Source organism: Trichomycterus rosablanca, chromosome 1 (genome assembly GCF_030014385.1).
Source record: "Trichomycterus rosablanca isolate fTriRos1 chromosome 1, fTriRos1.hap1, whole genome shotgun sequence".
NCBI lineage: Eukaryota > Metazoa > Chordata > Actinopteri > Siluriformes > Trichomycteridae > Trichomycterus > Trichomycterus rosablanca.
In genome coordinates, this window is record NC_085988.1 from 43,471,771 (window position 1) to 43,494,628 (window position 22,858).

The window sequence follows — 22,858 nt, forward strand, 5'->3', positions numbered from 1 at the left end:
ACCCAATCATGATTCCCTCACCTGTTACCGATTCACCTGCTTATTGTGGAATTCTGTAACTTAAATATTCGATAAACTTTTTACTTTATTTTGCCTCTGTCCCAACTTTTTATAGTGTGTGGCAAGCATCAAATTCTTAAATCTTTTTTTTTCTGTTTTTCAAAATACAATGATCAGTAAATAATTGGATTTTTTTTCTACTTTTATCAGTTAAATTAGAATTCAAGAGAATTGACAAATCACAAATACTTATTTTTACTGCATTTTAGACAATGTCCCAATTTTTTGGAAATATGGTTTGTAGTTATATATACATTATTTTGACAGGAAGGCATGTGTGCATTGTTTAACTGCTAAAGATTTGGCACTAGGATACACCACAGGATGATTCTAATCACAGCATACAGAATTTTAAAGACAAGGGTTCTAATGTTTTGGCTCTTTAGTGTATGTATTACACTTTCATTTTTAACTAATCAACACACAACAATACAGTTGTAACCAACATATCAAATTTAAATTAAATATGCACACACTATCCACAATACATGCCGAACAGAATCACATTTGGAACACAATGACAGAAATGATGGATGGATGGATGGATGGATAGATGGATAGATGGATAGATAGATAGATAGATAGATAGATAGATAGATAGATAGATAGATAGATAGATAGATAGATAGATAGATAGCTCAGTACAGATACAAGGCAACAAAATGCAGTTAATGCTCCGTCACAGGGCTTTTTCAGTATCTGGATAAATAAAAGAAAAAAACAAATAACAATGCTCCTACTGTGCTGTTTTTGCCTCTACTTTTCTGTTCAGAAAAGGGTCTAGTTTTAAAAACAATATTCATGGGCTGAGTTTTTCTGAGTGTACTCTGAGTCATCCCACATTCACTGTAAAGTGTGAAGGAAAGTGTCAGTGTGAGCACTGAGTGTATATACGCACACACTTTCCACTAATCCATTATAAAGTGGAGGAATTCAGCAAACACGAGAAAACAAATACCTTCGAAGCCTTGTGCTGAAAGAGGAGCCAACTCTAACACGCTGAGAGAGCTCTCGGCTCACGGCAAGTGTGTCTGGGGCTTTTCTTTTACAATACCTTGAATAGGGGCTGAAGGAGGCCAAGGTTCTTTACTCAGACTTTGGGGTGAAGAGCTGCAAGGAGAGTTTAATCCTAGCTTTCAAAGCTCACGCACAATGCTAGTCATGACATGGGTGTGCAACTGGCCACTCAAGTTAGAAGGCTGGCTAGGAGTGCCAAGGGTGGTGCTTCATATGAGACAGAGAGGATTTTGTGTGCATATGAGTGACATAATGGTATCCCAGGCTGCAATGTCCTCAGATATACAATTTACTCAGAGCATGAAGGCAGTGTGCATGATTCACTGAGCCAGACTGCAGCCTATGGTCTACGTGTGTGGCCAAGCTGAAGCTAGCATCTCAGTGTCGCCTTTGGGTGTACAGTCTGGTGTGTGTGTCAGAGTTAAAGAAAGCTTTTTGTTTTGATGTACAATGTGTGTGGCAGTCACACTTAATGAACTTATTGTGTTTACACATCTGATATATTTCAAGTACACTTTTCCCTCATGTTTAATTTACACAATGATCTCTGCTTATGTATCTATGTTTGTTTTCTTTTTATATAATTTTTACCTCCTTCCATTTATCATCTATCTTTATTTAATTATTGAATTGGATGTCTAAACAGTACTTTTCTAATTTTTTAATTTCTCTCAGTTGCCTCTCCCTTTAATTTAATCCTCTATTGCTTTTATTTTCTAGCCAATTCCTCACTTTCTCTGGTTCTCCTCTGTTTATTTGTCTCTTTCTCCCTCGCCCTTTATGAGAAAAGAACAGAGGAAGACGCCAGAGGAAACGTTAAGTGGTTTAAAGGGTCGGCACATTTTCACTCTGAGAAAATGGGGTATGATTCACAGAGTTGGCTTCTACCCTTGTTTTCACCCTCTTTGGTTCTGCAGTAGTCTGCACCTGCAGCACCACAGCATAGTAGCAAACTAAAGACCACACTAATGCATCTAAGAGTAGCTTTAAACTACCTTCAAGCAGACCAGAGCTGTTATAGTTTATCAGAACAGTAGACGGTTGTATATTATGATTGGAATATCAATATGGTTGTATTGATATTCCATTAAATCTGACATCAAGCCTTGGTGGACTTTGGGGTATGCTTGGGATCATTGTCCTGTTAAAAATTCAAATGATGGCCAAGTCTCAGCTTCCTCACAAAAGTCCTAAAAAATTTTTAAAGACTTATTGTTTTAAGCATATTAGAGCTAATTTGTCTTGTTCTTTTGGGTCAGTTGAAGTGTACGTCCTGAAGTCTGGGCATGGAGACCTTTAGCGTTTAGTGTGCGTCTTACTGTGCAAACTAAAACCTCAGAGCTTACTGCCACCAAATCTCCCTGCAGGTCTTTGACAATCACTTGTGGTTTTTGACCACCGGCCTCCTCATGATAGCTTCCTGTTTCTGCCACGTTCAGGCAAGTTCCTTTAAATTTAAACTTGAGAACTATGCTTCCAACTGTAGCTCAAGAAACATTATGTGTCTTTTGATGCCTTTTTGTATCCTTTCCTGTGCAAGGCAATTATCTCCTAACTTTTTGTACAACTTGTCTGGAGACTATATTTTTCTGAATTTAAAGTCATTGTTGCTACAAAAGATTAATTTTAAAAACCAAGTATATTTCAGTTAAGTACTAGCTGATAATAAGTCAGCAGCCTTATTTTCAATGAATCTGCTAAACCTACGTTTGCCATAAAAGTGGGTTGTTTTTTCTTCCTTATCATCATGTTTTTTTTTCATTTACACTCTTTTTTACCCTCTTCTGCCTTCCCTTCACCCCCCCCCCCCCCCCCCCCCCCACACACACACCTTCCTCTCTTTGTCCCCTGAGTTCATTTCCTTTGCCTCTCATCATGCTTGAGTTTACAATTTTTTGAAAAACAAAAGGGAGCAAATCCCCCAGAGAAATTTCTTCTCGCTACCTCTTCGACACAAACAACAGCTTTTGTCCAACATTACTGGGGGCAACAGGAAGCCTCACGCTTTCTGACCCTCTCAACAGAGAGGTAAAAACCCTGCAATTACAGTTTTAATTAAAGCCGCTGACGCCTCAAAGTGTAGAAAGGAGAGAGAAGGCTTTCAAAGGGTGAGTAGGAGAGGTGAAAAGAGGTGAGAGGAGTGACCAGTGCCAGGGCTTTTGTATAACTAACAAACTGATCTACTGTACCAGCCTATAATTGCTCTCTCATTACTCTTTATGTAAAATTCAAGTTGTTGAAATTCTTTGTCCCTTACTATGACTAAAATAACTTTTAAATATTTAAAATAACTTTGAACCTGTGCACAAAACATGGTCCATAAAAACATAGTTTGAAGTTGGGCACAAAGGAACTCCAGTGGTCTGCACAACATGAAAAGCACTGTGGAATGTAGATAAAAAAACGTTTTGTCCACACCAGTGTTTGGCCTTAGAAATGCTCTTCTGGCTGAATAGGCACAAATTCCCACAGATACAACTCAAAATCTAGAAACGGCTTTTCAGAAAACTGAACTGTTAAGGCAGGCAAAGGTGAGTGTATATTGACTGTATATCAATTCACATGGTTTTACAATGGGATGTTTAGCAATCTCACGTTCAGGTGTTCACATACTTACAGTATACAGTATATTACCCATTATTCAGAACTCGTATAACCTTACAGGCCAGAGGAGGATAGATTCTGCTCTCCCAAGTTTTTTCTCTCTCATTGGGGTCTAGATTCTGGTCTGTAAAACACTGCTTGGTGACAATGGTTTGTTAAAGCCACTTAAATATAAATTATATTAAACTCAAATGAAATATAATTAAGGCCCAATCCAATTCACTGCCTTTTTCTGTGTAATATGCAACTGGCTGTGAAATTCCTACTTTAAGGTTTTTATTTGCATAGTGTTCAAGTGCCTTACATTTATTAGTTAATTTGCACTATGAGGTCCTAGCAATCCTATGGCAATTCAGTTAGCAAGCTGTTAGTCAAAATGTTCAAGATGTCTAAAGCAACTAAAAGCACTACTCAGGTACGTGAGTTTGGAAAACTCTCAAGTAGGCCGTGCTGTGTATAGTAGCTTACATTTATTCCATCCTTTAATTTATCAGTGTTATTTATTGACTGACGTGAATGTGGCACTTTTCTTTAGAAATCTGTGAAAGCCCGTGAAATTAAGCACATTTTCCCATGACTTTATTAGGGCCCTACATAGAACTTAATATAAACATATTGGCACTGTGGCACAGCCACATAATGTTGTGGACCTGGGTTCAGTCCTTTCACCCATAGGTGAAAGAGTTACTGAATGTCTAATTGTGTGGTGCCTTGCAATGAAATGGTTATCTGTTCAAGGTGTTTTTTTCTGCCTTGCACCCTGGTTCATTTCATCAATTTACAAAAAAAACATGATAACTACATAGAGAACACAAAAAACTTGATAAAAATACAAAAGCCAAGAACTTGACTTGAATACGTAGAAATCTAACTAGGCAAAGAGAACAGAACTAGGTAATACAAGGAAAAACCATGGTTACGATTTGCATGCATTCAGAAAGAGCAATACTCAGCCAGAAACAAAGGAACAAACAGGAGTATAAATACACAAAGCAATCAGAGACACAATGGAAAACAGGTGTAGACAATATCAGTGAGCTAATCACAGACAAGGGGTGCAGACAGAGTGGGGGGACCAAACTGAAATCAAAACAAAGTGAACACAGATCGTTGTCATTTGCAAAGACTGAGCCTTTAGTGGATCCTCCTTTGAAAACAAATAATGAATGTTTTAAATTTTTTCTTACTCTTCTTTTGCCCTCTGTCCCATCTTTTTTTTTATTTCTTCATATTAACAAAATACAATAAAGTTGGTCAGGCAAAACATTACAACTCCTTTCTTAAGCGCCCAGGTGGTGCAGCGAGATATTCCGCTAGCACACCAGCACTGTAATTCTGAACTCTCAGGATGCACACTTGTACAAAATAGGATGACTTATTAGACCAGATCATTTTTTACACATCCCTATAGACCAGTGCCAGATCCCTGGTAATTTAAACCCACTGAACTCTTAAATGTGCATTTATATTTAATAGACATTGGAATTTTGCAGTTGTGTAACTACGAATTGCCTTTTTGTAAATTTTTAGGGTGTTTGGGTGGTGCTGCAGTCCACCACCATAGCTCATCACTGCAGAGAGTTAGAGTTTCTGAGTTTGAGTCTAAGCAATGCTAATGTCCTGGCCACAAACAAAACAAAGCAACCTGGAAAAAATAGCAAAAACAGCAAAAAGCTTATGTAAAAATATAGTGGTTAAATATAGCGGGTACTCTCAATTAACCTCACAAAACATTCTCTTATTTGTGCCCCATACTAAGATAATTAGATGATCTGTGTGAGACTTACAACACCCCACCACAGGGCATCAGCATAGCTGGAGAAGCCTGTCTTTCCCTCCTCATCCACAGCATCTTTTTCCACCAGATACACAAAATATGAGGAGAAGATCAGACCCAGAAACCCAATATAGAGTGTTGTTATCAGCTCCTGGTAAAAAAAAAAGTGGTCATGATTAAGTTATTAAAATATATCATTTCCAGTGCTGAGGTAAGTTAACATTTAACAACAAATTGCATTGCATATGTTAAGCATAACAGTTATGATGCATTTTATATCTAAATGCCAAAAGTGATAAAAGTCACCAAAGGTAAGATTCACCAAGAATACTGGAAACCTAGTGTCAGGGGTGGCAAAATGTGGGGAAAATTTAGGATGATTCTAAAAGCCCTGAACCAGACAGGGGACCACAAAATTGCTACCATTTATGTTTTATGCATGTGATTCCTACGTTTACTAAAATATGTTGATTATTTTTATTAGTGAAGTAATAATAAAAAGACCCTACAGCAATGCATTGTGTTCAGTTAGCTCTTTGTTAGCCCTGCTCTATGTAAATGTTATGTGAATCATCTTGATTGTGGTAGTCGCATAAAGTTGCTTTTAGTTAAAAATAAAGACGGTGCTTCACATAAAACTATCTATCTATCTATCTATCTATCTATCTATCTATCTATCTATCTATCTATCTATCTATCTATCTATCTATTATTATTATTATTATTATATTTTATTTCATTTTATTTTCATCAACCCTTTTATTCTGGTTAGGGTCACGCAAGTCCGTTTTCATTGCAGCAATCGCAGGGCTTTGGCCATCCCACCCTAGATCTCAGCCTTACCACAAGCTGTCACACCAGGATAGCTTGTGGTAAGGCAATAGATACACAAATAATAATAGTAATGATAATGTGCTAGCCCACCATCGCTGTGATCCGGGTTTAAATCTCAGCACTGCCAGCTTCTTTGCAAACATGAATGAGATCTAAAGGGTGGGATGACCAAAGCCCTGCGATTGCTGCAATGAAAATGGACTTGCAAGGGGCTTAATAAAGTGGATCTAAAATGCCTAGCAACACCCCTGCCTTGTATATTAACCCTTTTCAGCCATCAAACTAAAAGTCATATGTAAGTAGATATAGGGTAAAGAAAGGGATAAAGATTAATCATACTAGCATGTGTGAAAGATTGCTATGTAATTGCTGTTAGTACAGTCCTCACTAACTGTATAAAGAATTTACTGCTTCTGCTAGAGGAGGATTATCCAGCCATACAACCTGATTACTTCAGCATGGACTCATGGACACCTTATTTGGGCATGATGGGTATGGTTATGACAAGGATTAACAGTTCTGAAAATATTCATCTGATCTCAGCTTATGCAACATAATGATGAACCTGCGGACCCATCTGAATGAACTCAGTGGGTCATGGGATCAAACGAAATCCCAACTTTTTTTGGAATGTGTTGCAGGCCTGAAATGCAGGAATGGATGTTTATTAATAAATGAAATGAAGTTGAGCAGATAAAGCATGAAATGTCTCAGGTTCATCCTGTCTGCAATCAAATACAAGTCAAAGTAAATGTAAGAAACTCTGTGTTTTTTTTTTATTATTTGCATTTTCCATGCTGTCCCAACTTTTTGGGGTTGTATGTAACTAGAGAGGTGCATGTCCTGAAGAAAATGTGAGTGTGACTGCAGCTCAGCAGCGGTAAAGCATGATGGGGGTTGAATACTATCGGTCATGCAGTTGGTGGCGTGCGAATACTTTTGGTCATTGCAGTTGGTGGCGTTTCATACATAGCACAAAACCAATTAACCAAACAGAATGTTTTTGGGAAGGAATACAACAAAGTAAACAAAACAAAAACTAAACAGAATCAAAACTGCCTGTGACAAGTTTGCACTGACCTGTCGATGAATAAAGACTACAGATCCCAGAAGTCTCCATGTGCCTCCTTGTCGATCCACATGGAGCATGCGCAAAATCTGCAGGAAGCGGATTCCCCTAAAATCAAAAGAAGAGGTATAAATGTTAAGCATCTTTGCTGTACAAACTTTATAACTATCAGTCATTATATCAAATATAAACAGGAGACTAAGTCTATTTATTAAATCTGATGTAGTAAGCTTACATACACAACTACAAATACAATTCAATTATGATAGCTATGGGTTAAAAAAGAGCCAGTGATTTTTAAGGTTTTTGGGAGAGGGTTCTCCTTTAACTTTGTTAAGCTCATTAGAATATACCTTAAGGAAGATTTTGTAGTTGCTCCAAGCTCTCTAAACTGGAGTGACAGGCAATATTTAATCAAATATCTACAAGGAGGCATTTTGCTCTACTTTAACATGTTTGGTGCATGCAATACACCCATAGAGCCCTATAACAATGGGGGAGGGGATCTTGCTAAATCTGTTTGACTGATTTGATTTAAGTTTGGAAATGCTTCCTTAAAAATAATTTACTGCTCTTTTAAGATTTTATTTAAATGAGGTTTTGTTCAATGTTAAAGTATTGATAAAACTAATGATACCTTATTGCAGAGGTGGCGAAGACCTGCCCATTTGATCCCACACTCAGTACTATAACTGATGCAACCACGACTATCAAATCTGCTCCAAACAAAGAGAGTCATTCACAAAAGTGCTTACCTTCCATATTTTTGTCTTTTAATAAAGATTTAAATAATAAAACAATATTTTGTGTAAATTCTGTAGGTCTGTACTGAGTGTTGTACCTATGATAGAGATTGGTTTTCTGATAAAGCGTAGTCTTCCTTTGATGCCAGCATATTTGCTCCTGCAGCCTGCTGACCACAGACGCACTACATATTCCGAGCCAAAAAACACCACCAGCACAATCTCCTAAAATAATAGCAAAATAAAATTATGTTTTATGTATGTGTGGGTGCACTGTAAACATTTATTCATTTATTGCCGTTTTACCACTTAATCTTGGTCACGGTTGCGGTGCGTCTGATTCAGTAGACAATCCGGACAGGTCGCCTATCCATCACAGGTCAGATACACACACACACACATTTACACACACACTCATTTGTGTAAGGTAGCCAGAGAAAACCCCCACAGATACAGGGAGAACATGCAAACTCCACACAGAAAGAACCCTGGCCATCCTATCGGGAATCAAACCCAGCCTGATGTGAGGCAACAGCGCTACCCACTGTGCCACCATGCCACCCGCACTCTGACAAAACATTTCAAATGTGAGCACAAGTCTGACCTCTGGAATACAGAAAACCTTTATCTAGTCTTGTCCTCTGACCTCTGATTCGTATTGAATTGACCCTGCTTGCCACTGTGACCTATGAGGCAATACGAGCAGTGAGCTTATGTGGGTGGCCACTGGCTGACAACAATGTTGTAATACTACAATGCATTTCAGCTGTAGTGCTTTTACACACACTAACAGCACACAGCATGTCACTGTTTTGAGTACAAGGTACTCAGCTAAAAATGTACCAAATTCTTTGTGTAGCCCAAACATATCAGCTCTGTGAAAGTGACTAAATTCCAATTCAAGGATGAAGTGATGAGACTTAGACACATATGTCTGACTGATGTTTGTAGAGTAGCCACAATCTTAAGCCACAACCAATCTTTATTGGTAACTACGTAAATTATGGCAATAATAACGTCATAATCTCAATTTAGTTGTATCTCAATTTTCATATGTTTTGAATTATTTAAGCAAAACCAATGCCAATACTGATGACAGTATTTGGCTATATATTGGTTTTATATGGATGCATGGATATATATCTGTTTATGTACTTTTAATCAAATTGTTTATGTATGTATACATTTTTCACAAATGAGTCCTTTTTGGGCTAACAAACCTTAAACATAAATACAATCTGTATTTTATAATATACATTAAAGTAACGTGTAACATTGTATACCTATATCAGTATAATAACAGGTAGAATATCCTACATAGAAATGGTAACATTTATGCCCACAATCAATGACCTGGCCTTTGGTCATCATTCATCATTAAATAACATTACAAAAAGGAAAATAAAACTTGTCATGTTTGCAGACATCCTTGCGCCCAAGTGTTTCCTGGTGGAACCGGACCTGCCACAGTCCTGACCACGATAAAGTGGCCGATAAATATGTAATAAAAAATAAAAAAACTCATTAACCTTCTTCATGATTGCTAAATTTTAAATATATATGCATGGGAATATTATACATAACAAAAACAGAGGTGGTTATAAAGTTTTTCCTCTGCTGTACATGTCCCTTTCAAGCGTATTTGAAGTTTGGACTACTGTATATCACCATACAGTGTGTCCTGCCTAATGTGATTAAAGTAACTTGTATTATTTTAATTTAAAGATGTACTCTGCCTTAACGATTAGTAACAGAAATAGCAAAGCAAGTGTATAGTTTACAAGGTAACACAAAAGAATGCCCTTCTTTTTAGTAAGTAAGGAATAATTGTAATAGATAGGATAGTCAAAATAATTGTGATTATCTTTTTAGCTATTATGGGCGCTCAGGTGGTGCAGCTGTAAATCGCCTTAGCCCAATACCGCTGAGCTCTGAGGAACAGTGGTAGCCTAGTGGGTAGAGCTTTGGGCTATCAATTGAAAGAGTTCAAATCCCAGGTTTGCCATGCAGCCACTGTGTGCTCTTTGAGCAAGGCCCATAACCCTTAGGCTCCAGGGATGCCTAACAATGGTTGATGCTGTGTTTCACCCCAGCTTTCAGACAAGCTGGGATATGTAAAAAAGAATTTCCTTGTACTGTACACCTGTATATGTATATATGACAAATAAAGGCATTCTATTCGAATCTCAGTGGTGGTATCAGCAAGTCGGGTGTCTTTACAGACGTGATCTGTATGAGGTGGGGATGGCCGAACAGCCTAACTATTGAGAGGTGGCATCCAGTGTAAAAACTGTGCCAAGTCTGGTATGCGGACCAAAATAATTCACTGTGGCAACCCTTATAAACGCGAGCAGCCATATGGAAACATTTTTAAATAATAATATTTATACAAATAATAATAATAAAAAAATAAAATAATAAAATAAATATAAATAAAATAATAAAATTAATAATAATTATATTATTTCCATAACGAATTATACAAATAATTATAAAAATAAAATAATAAATTACTGGAAATACTGTATATTTTTTCTATGTGTGTGTGTTTTACACTTGAGCATTGTGATTTGAGTTATACTTAATTAAAACTACTGAACTACACTAACATTTAGGTAACATTAAGGAAATTGTGCTGATGCAGAGTATATGCATGTAAGTGTGTTTGTCAGAAAGAGATCATTCACCACTCAGCATCAACTTTTACGTATTAGTTATTCACAGCATTGAATCTAACTGTTCTTTTGTGTCTTCCCCATTTAATATACAAATAATTCATAAGTACAGAATACTTTGGCTGACACATTTTTACCAGTATTTCCACATTTCTGTGCGTTTTAAAACAGGTGATAGACGCCGTGGTTAAACAAATGATTTCTGTCAAAACTTTAACAAAAAAGCAAGGTCACAGACATTTACTGCGGTAACAAAACGACTTTCTAGTTTCTGTTACAGCGTCTAAATACGAATTGCTCTATCCCCATCAAGTGGATATTTGTGGTGCTGCTACCTTGAAAAGAAAGTCCAACCAATGAACAGTGGGTACCACACAGCAACAGGAGTCTCTGAGGACCTGAATTCTGTCCTCATCTTCAATCACTCTCTATGGGAGTTTTGTATGTTCTCCACGTGTCAGAAGTGATATATTCTCAAATAGGCATTTCTGTTAGAAAACTAATTTGTCATGTTGTAACACTGTCACCTCACAGCAAGAAGATCCTGGGTTTATTCCCATGTGGAGCCATCCGGGGTTTTTCTGTGTGGAGTTTGCATGTTCTCTCCGTGTCTGTGTGGGTTTCCATAGGGTGCTCAGGATTTCCTCCCACAGTCCAAAGACATGCAGTCAGGTTAATTGGAGATACTGAATGTGAATGCGTGTGAATGTTTGTGTGTTTGCTGTGTGATGGACTGGACGGATGAACCGGTCCAGGGTGTTTACTACCATTCACCCTGTAAATTGTACCCACCACAACAATCTTCTTCTTCTTGTTCCTCAGCCTATGTCCCGTTTTTCGGTTTCGGGGTCGGCATTTCCGGCTTCTTCCCCTTAGGGGTCGCCGGCGGGATTTGGCACAGTTTTACGCCGGATGCCCTTCCTGACACTTCCCTCCCTATTTATCCGGGCTTGGGACCGGCACTACAATGCACTGGTCTGTGCATCCCAGCGGCTAGGTAACTATGGGACAATTCAGTGTCTCCAATTAGCCTAGTGGCATGTCTTTGGACTGTGGGAGGAAACCGGAGCACCCGAAGGAAACCCACACAGACACGGGGAGAACATGCAAACTCTGCACAGAAAGGACCCGGACCGCCCCACCCGGGGATCGAACCCAGGACCTTCTCGCTGTGAGGCGACAGTGCTACCCACTTACCCACCACAACCATAAACAGGATAAAGCGGTGGTAAAATGGACAATAAATGAATGAATAAATAAATTAATTAATTAATTATTTGGCATACTATTCAGTTGTAGTATGTGGTTTGAGACACATTAGCCAAATATCATAAATGTAACTGTATTAGGAATGTTACCATTAATATTTTTATGCATTTTGCCCAGTTACCCAACTGCATTTCGCTTTCTCTGCTGTTGATGGAAAAATACCCCCTCCAACATGTGTTCAACATTTATTCATTCATCTTTACAAGTTTCATGATGATCATGGCTGCACATACACCCCTGATATGGAGTCAATCCATCACCTCAGATACACTTACTGTTACTTACTCACACAAGGAACAATTTAAATAAGCCAGGTCACCTACTGGCATGATATTGGGAAGTGGAAGGAAACACATGGACACTGGAAAAACATGTTGAAGCCCTCACAGTCAGTGGCACATTTATTTATTTATTAGGATTTTAAAGTCATGTTTTACACACCTTTGGTTACATTCATGACAGGACAGATAATTACTGGTTACAAAAGATTCATCAGTTCAATGTCAAACACAGGAGCTCCCAGAGGAAACCCACACAGACACGGGGAGAACATGCAAACTCCACACAAGATTCATCAGTTCAAGTTTAATGTCAAACACCGGAGCTCCCAGAGGAAACTCATGCAGACACAAGTAGAACATGCAAACTCCACACAGAAAGGACCCGGACCGCTCCACCTGGGAATCGAACCCAGGACCTTCTTGCTGTGAGGCGACAGTGCTACCCCACAGACAGTGGCATGAAGCAAGATTCAAGCAAAGTTGCAAAGGGGGCTATTACTCTAACCCACAACTTCTAAAATTCAATTTTGAATCTTAGTGTTGCTATCGGCCAAACAGCCATCTATACAGACCTGATTGCCTATGTCTGAGAAGAGGGGAAATGATGAAAGCCCTATGATGGATTGGCACCATGTCCAGGGTGTTCCTGTCTTGAGTCCTGACCAAGATAAAGTGATTGATGAAAATGAAAGAAATAAAACTTACCATCCAGAAAAGTGTTCCAGTGGCAAAGTCGGCATAATGCTCAATTGTGGAAAGCACACTGAAGATGAGACATATAAGGACCATTAGGAACCTAAAATGGGAGAAGCAAAAAAATACTCTTTTTAATATAACCATTTAATGTTGAATTAATCTGTTAGCTGTTTATAAATGTATCTATATAGGAAAATGCTGAAAGGGTTGGTTAGATGTGGATGCACTGATATGTGACAGCAGATTTTATTTAAGAAATATCAGTGTGTGTTTAGGAAAAATTAATGCACATATAGGACATCACAATACAAACGAGTATACCATGCAGAATATTTGTTTTACACATATGAATATGACGGTGTTCCCAGAAAAACAGAAACAGCTATTATAACATTAAGTTGGGCTGTCAACATTCAGTGGATTATTCCTAATTCCATGACTACATCCAGACATGAATTCTTGATCTCCTCTTAAGCTTACTTAATATTAAGCATACTCTCGCTAAGTCAAGAAACATCAAGGATTTACCTCCACATGATAGAAAATGCTGTTAGACTTGAATGCACACACACACTGACAAAAAACTAAGAAAAATAAAAATGTTTGTTTGTAAAAGACACAAGCAATTCTCACATGCAAATGACCCATGCCCCTTAGTCTTTGGTTTATGTCCCTTTGATCTAAATTTTTACATTCCAGAAAGAAGGCAGATGGTGACCTTCTGCTACACTCATACTGATTATATGGAACAGCTTAAAAAATATCGCAGCCATAAACAGGCCTACATTTGAAGCTGATATGTCAGATACGGTAAAAGTCAAACGGAATCATACTATTTTTATACGAGAACTTTTTAAAATAATACAACACACCTGTTCCGTAAAGAAATTCTGATTTTAAATCATCAATCACAATCTGAAAATATAAACAAATTAAAAATATGATTCCTGCAACCCACTCAAAAAAAGTAGGACAAATGCATGTTTGCCACTTACATCATTTTTCCTGTCAGTTAGACTTTTGAATTGTGTGTCTTTCTAAAATAATAATTATTAACCTCCAGGGAGTAGACGAAACTTTTATGGCACCATTTGTCATATCTAAAAAAAAAATTACAATACATGCCTGTCAATGATACCCCAAGCTGTGAGCACTGATGCACCCCCATACCATGACAGATCTCGGCTTTTGCACCTTCGGCACAAAGAACTCAAGGCTCCTCTAACCACAGCACACATTTCCACTGTCTTTCAGTCCGTATGACCTTGGGCCCAGAAATCTGCAGCGTTTCTGCATTGATCTATCATTTTTGTAACAGAGCACGGACTGTGTCATGTCACAACTGTTTTCCAAACTCGTTCCAAACCCATGTGGCTGTAATTATCATAGTAGCCTGACAGTTTCTCCTAACGAGACAACGGTCTCTTCAACAGTGGTTTCCGATCTCACCCTACACAGACTGATAAGATATCTCTAAATTCTATAAATTGTTTTACAATAATATATATGATAGATGGTAAATGACCTGAATTACTTGTAATATTGCATTGAATAATGTTCTTTTAAACTGACTGTCAATTCCCTATTCCATGGTGGCTCGATAGCACTGTCGCCTCACAGCAAGAAGGTCCTGGGTTCAATTCCCAGTTGGAGCAGTCCGGGTCCTTTCTGTGTGGAGTTTGCATGTTCTCCTAATGTCTGCATGGGTTTCCTCCAGGTGCTCCGGTTTTGTCCCACAGTCCATGACATGCAGTCAGGTTAACTGGAGCTACTAAATTGCCCTGAGTGTGAATGTGTGTGTGTTGACCTGTGATGGATTGGTGACCTGTCCAGGGTGTTTTCTGGGTTTCACCCAGAGAATTGGACCCACCGCAACCCTGAATAGGATAAAAGCAGTGGTACAACAGACAATGAATGAATGAAAGAAAATGACAATCAATCCCTTACAAAGTTTGGCACACATTAATGAGCCAACACCCATGTAGGCTTAACAGGCTAAGACTGAGCCATTGGTGGATTTATCATTCATGATATTCTCACCTGCTTATTGTGGAATATTTTAAAAGGGTGTAACTGGGATACTCTACAAAATTTTTACTCTAATTTTGCTCCAGTCACAACTTTTTTTGAGTGTTATAGGTATCATGTTCTAAATGTGTTTATATTTACAAAATACAATTAATTTGATCAGTGAAAATATTGAAAATCTTTTCTTTATACTTTAGTCACGTAAATAAAGATTCATTGCATTTTACAAAACATCCCATATTTTTCAGAAACAGGGTTGGTAAGTGCTGAACCTGCCTAAAACCATGCTAAGCAAGAATTCCCCTGCTTGCTAAGTAACTGCAAATTAACTGGGTATATCTAAAACTTGCTGTTCCTGTTTAAGCTGAAATGGTGCCACAGAAGTCAAGTATGTCTACCTGCATATAGGACTCTTGAGTTCATGTATCAGTGGTGCCACCAGCCTGGCTGAGCACTCAACAACCAAACTGGCCAATGTCTGGGGATGAAAAGGCCTGATGACATAAACCCTTCTTTCCATTGCTACAACTAAATTCAATCCAACAATGTGCCCAGAAACAACAAGATTTATATCCAAACTCACAACAGGTAAAACAATTAAATCAAACTGCTAATGAATAGGACCTGTGCATTCATTCCATGAGATAAATTGGGTCAAAACAAGACATCTCTTTAAGGGTTTTATAAGGACAAACTGTAGGGGACCAGATTAAAGCTAAATAGATAAAGATTAAAGCAAAACATCTGGTGATTTATCCTGCATTATCAGCTTGGTCACCCAGCATCATGAACACATTTATGTTTAAAATTATGTTTAATAATACAATAATAAAAATACTCATCTTCATTTATGCATAGTCATATTAATAAAAACTGTACACTTTTAAAATAAGTGACTATTTGAATCATGTTATCTCAGATGACTTCAAGTATACCTACCTACATTACAACTTATTCTATTGCCTATATTTGTCTATGGGTAGTGTGTTTTACCCATCCCCTGTATACCCTAGCAAATACTCACAGTTCTCCACTTGACATTAGTCAAACAACCCCAAAATGGTATATAAATTGCTATAAGTTAAATAAATTGGTTTGTGTATAAATACATGCTGGGTTTTTTCAAGGAACAATATTTGAATAAGAAAGAGGGAATAAGGCATAGATTAACATCTTTGATAGATGTAGATAGAACAGAATAGGGCATAGATTTACATATATGACGGGGTTATGCAAAGCCTGTCAAATGTACTTACTATAAACTTATCTATAAATCTATATACTCATATATCATAAAACTTTGCAACAGCCATCTGACTCCTATTGTCTGCAGCTGATGATACATTTGGACCCTACTTTTATTTTATATACCACAAGGCCCAACTCTCTGCATACTGATTTCAGTCATGTGCATTAATTATTGCAGCCCTAGTGTAAAAGCCCAGGCCTGTCTCGAACACACCTGTCCACTGACCAGTCATATAATCAGACAAGTTATTTATTGATGCAGTGAAGCCTCAATAGGAGCACTTCAAGCTTGACAGATTGGCTAAGAGCTACTCACAAGTAGATAATCATTGATAACCGTCACATAAGACTTAAAGGAGAAGTGCTAAGTGTCAATCAGAGAAGTGTAATTTTGTATCAGGTTTTAACAGGTAATAACAGGTTGTACTAAATGACCTGCCACTCAAGACTTCCAGTAACAGAGAAAGAGGAGCTTATAAGACTGCCACATCAAACCACATAGTAAGCCACATACAGTGTATTCAGACCCATTTACTTTGTGTACATGGTATTGTGTCAAAAATGTAATTTTGGCAGTAACAGTAATTTTTACCCACCAATTTACAATTAATCACAAAATGAAACAAAATGAAAGCATGACGACATTTAAAACTGAACTCAGAACTCAGTAGTCAGATTATGTGCTGTTGCAATCAAAATAGTGATCAAGTACATTCTGTTTGCTTTAATTATTCTTGAGCTGTGACTAAAACTCAGGTCGACTGGGCGCCCTCTAGCAGGCACAATTGGTTGCAATTGCTTGCAGCAGACAAAATTGGCCTCCAGACTGCTGAGTAGGAAAGACCAAACTAAGGGATAGGGATATCAACGTTGTGTAAGGACCTTGGTTGACCAGGGCACCTGGGTACAAAAAGTGGAGGAGTGAAGAGATCAGGATGTGGCTCTCCATACACAAAGATGACCTCATGTGCAAATTCACCGAAGTATGGGATTGGGAAAGGGATTGGAGGACTGCGCACATATTGGAGGGGGTGTGTGTCAGGCGTATAAACACCCACCTTGGATGCCATCGGGGTTTTAGGACATAGATTATGACAGGGATTTAAATACTAAATCTAAATGATCTAAAGGATAAATACTAATGGATACAAATCTAAGGCTTTAAGTGTCACTGGGACCACAGTGGCCTTAATAATGTTACATAATTTTGAAATGGAAAAAGATTAGCATAACCTTGAACCAAAAAAATCTTCTGCAAAGAAGGGAAAACCTGTGGGATGGACAACCATCTCTGCAGCCTTTCATAAATCAGAGCCCTATGACCGAGTGGCAGGACGATAGCCCCTATTAAATAAAATGCATATGACAGACAGCTTGGAGTTTGCTAAATGCCATATAAAGGGCAACATAAGAAGAAAGATTCCCCGGTCTGAAGAAATGAAAGTTGGATTTTTTGGACAGAACAGCAAGCACTATGGTTAACAAAAAAAAATAATGACCATCACCTGGGTAATATTATTTCTAAAGAAAAACACAGTGAGCCAGTCAGAAGCTTAAACCCCAGACTTAAACTCCAATGAACATCTGAGGAGATACCTCAGTATAGGAGTTCAGATGCTCATCACCATGAGTTTAGAGACTGCAGGTATATTAAAAGCCTATTTAAATTCAGTTTAAGCCCCTTTTAATTTAGAGCAGACCTGATTAAGCTGGTTATCTTTGTATGTTATAACTTCTTTTCCTCAGCAACTGATTAGTAAGAAAAGATGTTGTCTGTGCCACGGTAACACCTAGAGTCTAAAACTAGTGCTGATAATGGACTTTTTTAATAATGCAGGCAAGACATACACAGTGTATCACAAAAGTGAGTACACCCCTCACATTTCTGCAGATATTTAAGTATATCTTTTCATGGGACAACACTGACAAAATGACACTTTGACACAATGAAAAGTAGTCTGTGTGCAGCTTATATAACAGTGTAAATGTATTCTTCCCTCAAAATAACTCAATATACAGCCATTAATGTCTAAACCACCGGCAACAAAAGTGAGTACACCCCTAAGAGACTACACCCCTAAATGTCCAAATTGAGCACTGCTTGTCATTTTCCCTCCAAAATGTCATGTGACTCGTTAGTGTTACTAGGTCTCAGGTGTGCATAGGGAGCAGGTGTGTTCAATTTAGTAGTACAGCTCTCACACTCTCTCATACTGGTCACTGAAAGTTCCAACATGGCACCTCATGGCAAAGAACTCTCTGAGGATCTTAAAATACGAATTGTTGCGCTACATCAAGATGGCCAAGGCTACAAGAAGATTGCCAACACCCTGAAACTGAGCTGCAGCACAGTGGCCAAGATCATCCAGCGTTTTAAAAGAGCAGGGTCCACTCAGAACAGACCTCGCGTTGGTCGTCCAAAGAAGCTGAGTGCACGTGCTCAGCGTCACATCCAACTGTTGTCTTTGAAAGATAGGCGCAGGAGTGCTGTCAGCATTGCTGCAGAGATTGAAAAGGTGGGTGTCAGCGTGTCAGTGCTCAGACCATACGCCGCACACTACATCAAATTGGTCTGCATGGCTGTCACCCCAGAAGGAAGCCTCTTCTGAAGTTTCTACACAAGAGAGCCCGCAAACAGTTTGCTGATGAGACCAAGATTAATTTGTTTGGTTCAGATGGTCTCAAGCATGTTTGGCGGCAATCAGGTGAGGAGTACAAAGATAAGTGTGTCATGCCTACAGTCAAGCATGGTGGTGGGAATGCCATGGTCTGGGGCTGCATGAGTGCAGCAGGTGTTGGGGAGTTACATTTCATTGAGGGACACATGAACTCCAGTATGTACTGTGAAATACTGAAGCAGAGCATGATCCCCTCCCTCCGGAAACTGGGTCGCAGGGCAGTGTTCCAGCATGATAATGACCCCAAACACACCTCTAAGACGACCACTGCTTTATTGAAGAGGCTGAGGGTAAAGGTGATGGACTGGCCAAGCATGTCTCCAGACCTAAGCCCAATAGAACATCTTTGGGGCATCCTCAAGCGGAAGGTGGAGGAGCGCAAAGTCTCGAATATCCGCCAGCTCCGTGATGTCGTCATGGAGGAGTGGAAAAGCATTCCAGTGGCAACCTGTGAAGCTCTGGTAAACTCCATGCCCAGGAGAGTTAAGGCAGTTCTGGGAAATAATGGTGGCCACACAAAATATTGACACTTCAGGAACTTTCACTAAGGGGTGTACTCACTTTTGTTGCCGGTGGTTTAGACATTAATGGCTGTATATTGAGTTATTTTGAGGGAAGAATAAATTTACACTGTTATATAAGCTGCACACAGACTACTTTTCATTGTGTCAAAGTGTCATTTTGTCAGTGTTGTCCCATGAAAAGATATACTTAAATATCTGCAGAAATGTGAGGGGTGTACTCACTTTTGTGATACACTGTATCTTTTTATGTGGATTTTAGGGATGTCCCGATCACGTTTTTTTGTTCCCGATCCCGATCTTTAATTTTGATCCCGATCCGATACCGATTCTCAAACCGATACTTGTATTTTCTAGATATTGTCTAGATAAGAACTAGATAACACTGTTTACACAGTGCACACTTCAAGTACATTACAGTTATTCAAATTAATTCAATGTACATGTTTAACAACTGAATAGCTCTGCAGTGCTATAGGAAAAAAATTGCCTGCATCCAAGCTATTGCTTAATGTTCTTTTACAAAATAAAAGTAAACAAACCTAGTGCAGCATTGTAGTAAAAATGAAGTGAGATAATTACCGTTTCACTTTGAACTTTATATTCAAAGAACATAATTCTGTTTAATACAGTGATACACTAAAATGAACAAAAATCTCCACTCACAAGTGGTGTAGCAGCTTAACTTGAATATAAAAAAACAAATAAGTTACTTAACAGCATTACAGTAAAAGCTGAATACCAAAATAAAATGGAAAGTCACTCTTTTGTTATGAAGGAAAGCCAGTTCTTAAAGTGCTTGTATTGTGACAATGATTTGATGGACGGGTCTACGCAAAGTGAGTGTGTTTTGACCCTTTGGGGCTTCCATAGTGCATGGGATAGCATGCTCGGCTCTGGCTGTCCGCTATTCGGAACAGAAGAAGTTAATAAAGTGTTTTGCTCCCGACAATTAGTGAATATACCGTGTATTTTATTTCTTTATTAAGCGAGTGCATCACTACGACGCTCGGTTACATAACTAAGCCAATCAGAGAGCTTGATACTGAGATGTCGTTCAGTCTTGTAACACGTAAACTCGTAAAAGCTGTATGTTATGGTCCTGAAGTTTTCATACTCGGATTAAAAGTTATTGTTTTGTAAACCGGAGTGATCCTTGACTCACACACCATATAACTAGTAAAATTCTACAGTAATGAACGAAGCTCTGCTCCTACCGCCTCGTGAAACGCTCGCATTACAGACATTACACTGCTGTTGGACTTGTTTTACTTTCCAATTTAAAGTATTTCCACACAGCGGACATGCTGACGTAAAACAAAAGATCGGGTTATGATCGGCATTAGTAAAGCCGATTTCCGATCAGTTAAAAATGCCTTGATCTGCCCCGATCCCGATCTGTGAGATCGGATCGGGACATCCCTAGTGGATTTACTTAAAATTTTGGCAATTTTGTGGCATCCTAAACACACACAGAAACATCATGCTACTTTATTTATTAAGAATTTCAAAAACAAATGACATCAGTTTTCTACATAGTCACCTTCCGATGCATTTTTCTCAGCGTAAAATGTTTTTCATTGAGCACGTAGCCACTGATGCATCACTGCTTTCACATCATCATCACCTAAAAATCTTCCTCCTCTTAAAGCTTCTTTGAGTGGTCCAAAAAGGTGGAAATCAGATGGTGCTAAATCCGGACTATAAGCTCTCTCTCAGTCTCTCAAACTATAAAAGTGCGGTAACCTTTTGAACATCCCTCTAAAGTACCCAAAATACAAAAGACAATTTTCAAACTAAATGGTTTCTACAGCTAAAAATATTTGTTGTGACCTCTCTTGCCACTAAACATATCTTAAACTAACTCTTTTGGGGAGACTGTGCTAAAGTTTTCTGAATAAACATTCTGGTTTATTATCCATTTTTGGATTTAGGCTCGCTTTAATTTCCTTCTCTGTCCAGGTGATCCCATACTGTCTCTATAATATTTAGGTCTGGATTCTGTGACTGTTTTATCAGCTGTTTTTTATCCATCAAATATTATTTCACTGCTTTAACAGTATGCTCGAGATCTATTGTATCTCAAGCATACTGTATTGCTTGCTTGTTATCATGCTGAAAAATAAAACCATTTCCAACCAGACGCTTTTCTGAAAAAATGGCGTGTTAAAACTTGTCTGTACACTTCAGCATTCATGATCCCATTGTTTTGGACAACAGTGCCAACTCCACTGGCAGAAATGCAGCCCCAAACTAGGACAGACCCTCCACCATGTCTCACTAAAGGCTGCAAGCACTCATTCAACCATCTCTTTCCAACTCTTCTTCTCATGTACTGTCGAAAATTGAACCCAAAAATTTTAAACTTGGATTCATAACTACATAATACTCTTTTCCACTGATCACAATTTTAGCATTCCTGATCAAGCTTCTTCAGACTGCAGAATGGTCAACATGGCATACCGATCAAGCTGCCAGATGCTGAATCAGATCCTTGCTGGACTTCTTCCGGCCTCTCAGAGAGGAAACTCTGAAAAACGTCTTGTCAGATTTTGAAAGATTTCTTGGCCTTCAAGTACTTTTTTTACATTGACCTCTCCTGAGTCTTTAATATCACATTTTTTTGAATATCTTGAGTATCCAGTTTGTTTGCTGATTTCCTTTTGAGAGTGACCTTGCTAATGCAAAAGTATGATTTTATGTCAGATTCTGTTATCTTTGGAATGATGTGATTGAACGTTAGTCTTGTACATACTAGCAAGCTTCCAATGTATTAAAGTCATACAACATGTGTATGTAATGCTTAAGCATTGTCTTACACAAACCTGGTGTGAAAGATGTTTTTCACAGCACTCAGTTTGATATGAGATCGTAGAACAAGTACAAGTGTTAGCAATGGCATTAATTAAGGTTTCATTTCATTTATGTTTCAAGAGAGCCGGGTTCCTGCTTTAGCTTATAATTGTAAGGGCCATTTTTTTCTTTTTTTCAATACTGCATACAAATTCCTTGTATTTTCTGGTTGTATTTCAATACATAGACTGATAATTATACAGTATATGTTCATTATTTCATTGCTAAAACAACAAATCTAATGGTGGACTAAGACTTTTGCACAGTATAGTACATTCTTTATTAATAAAAAAACAAAAAATTATGTACTCAAGCTTTTTAAGCCATTCAAATATCTAGAGGACCTATAGGAGGGGTCTCCATCTTTTCAGTCATTTAAAGAAGGAGATATTTGTACTTTACACAGTCACTGTCAATGCATGTTAGTACTGCAATTTACATCTATGATATTCAACAGAGGCTTTTATCTAAAGCAATTTTTCTCTAAACAATTGTGACCAAATAC

The 22,858-nt window shown here is 38.2% G+C and overlaps 1 protein-coding gene across 1 annotated transcript in view; it reads right to left on the bottom strand.

The window, feature by feature from the left end:
* Positions 1 to 22,858, bottom strand: part of kcnq1.2 (potassium voltage-gated channel, KQT-like subfamily, member 1.2) — a 180,383-nt gene that overhangs the window by 156,592 nt on the left and 933 nt on the right. Inside the window, exons 2-6 of the mRNA XM_063003118.1 lie at positions 13,035 to 13,125; positions 8,203 to 8,329; positions 7,999 to 8,077; positions 7,373 to 7,469; positions 5,469 to 5,609 (exon numbers count right to left, since the gene is read on the bottom strand). Of these exons, the coding sequence (XP_062859188.1) occupies positions 5,469 to 5,609; positions 7,373 to 7,469; positions 7,999 to 8,077; positions 8,203 to 8,329; positions 13,035 to 13,125 (535 nt within the window). The remainder of the gene's footprint in view (positions 1 to 5,468; positions 5,610 to 7,372; positions 7,470 to 7,998; positions 8,078 to 8,202; positions 8,330 to 13,034; positions 13,126 to 22,858) is intronic.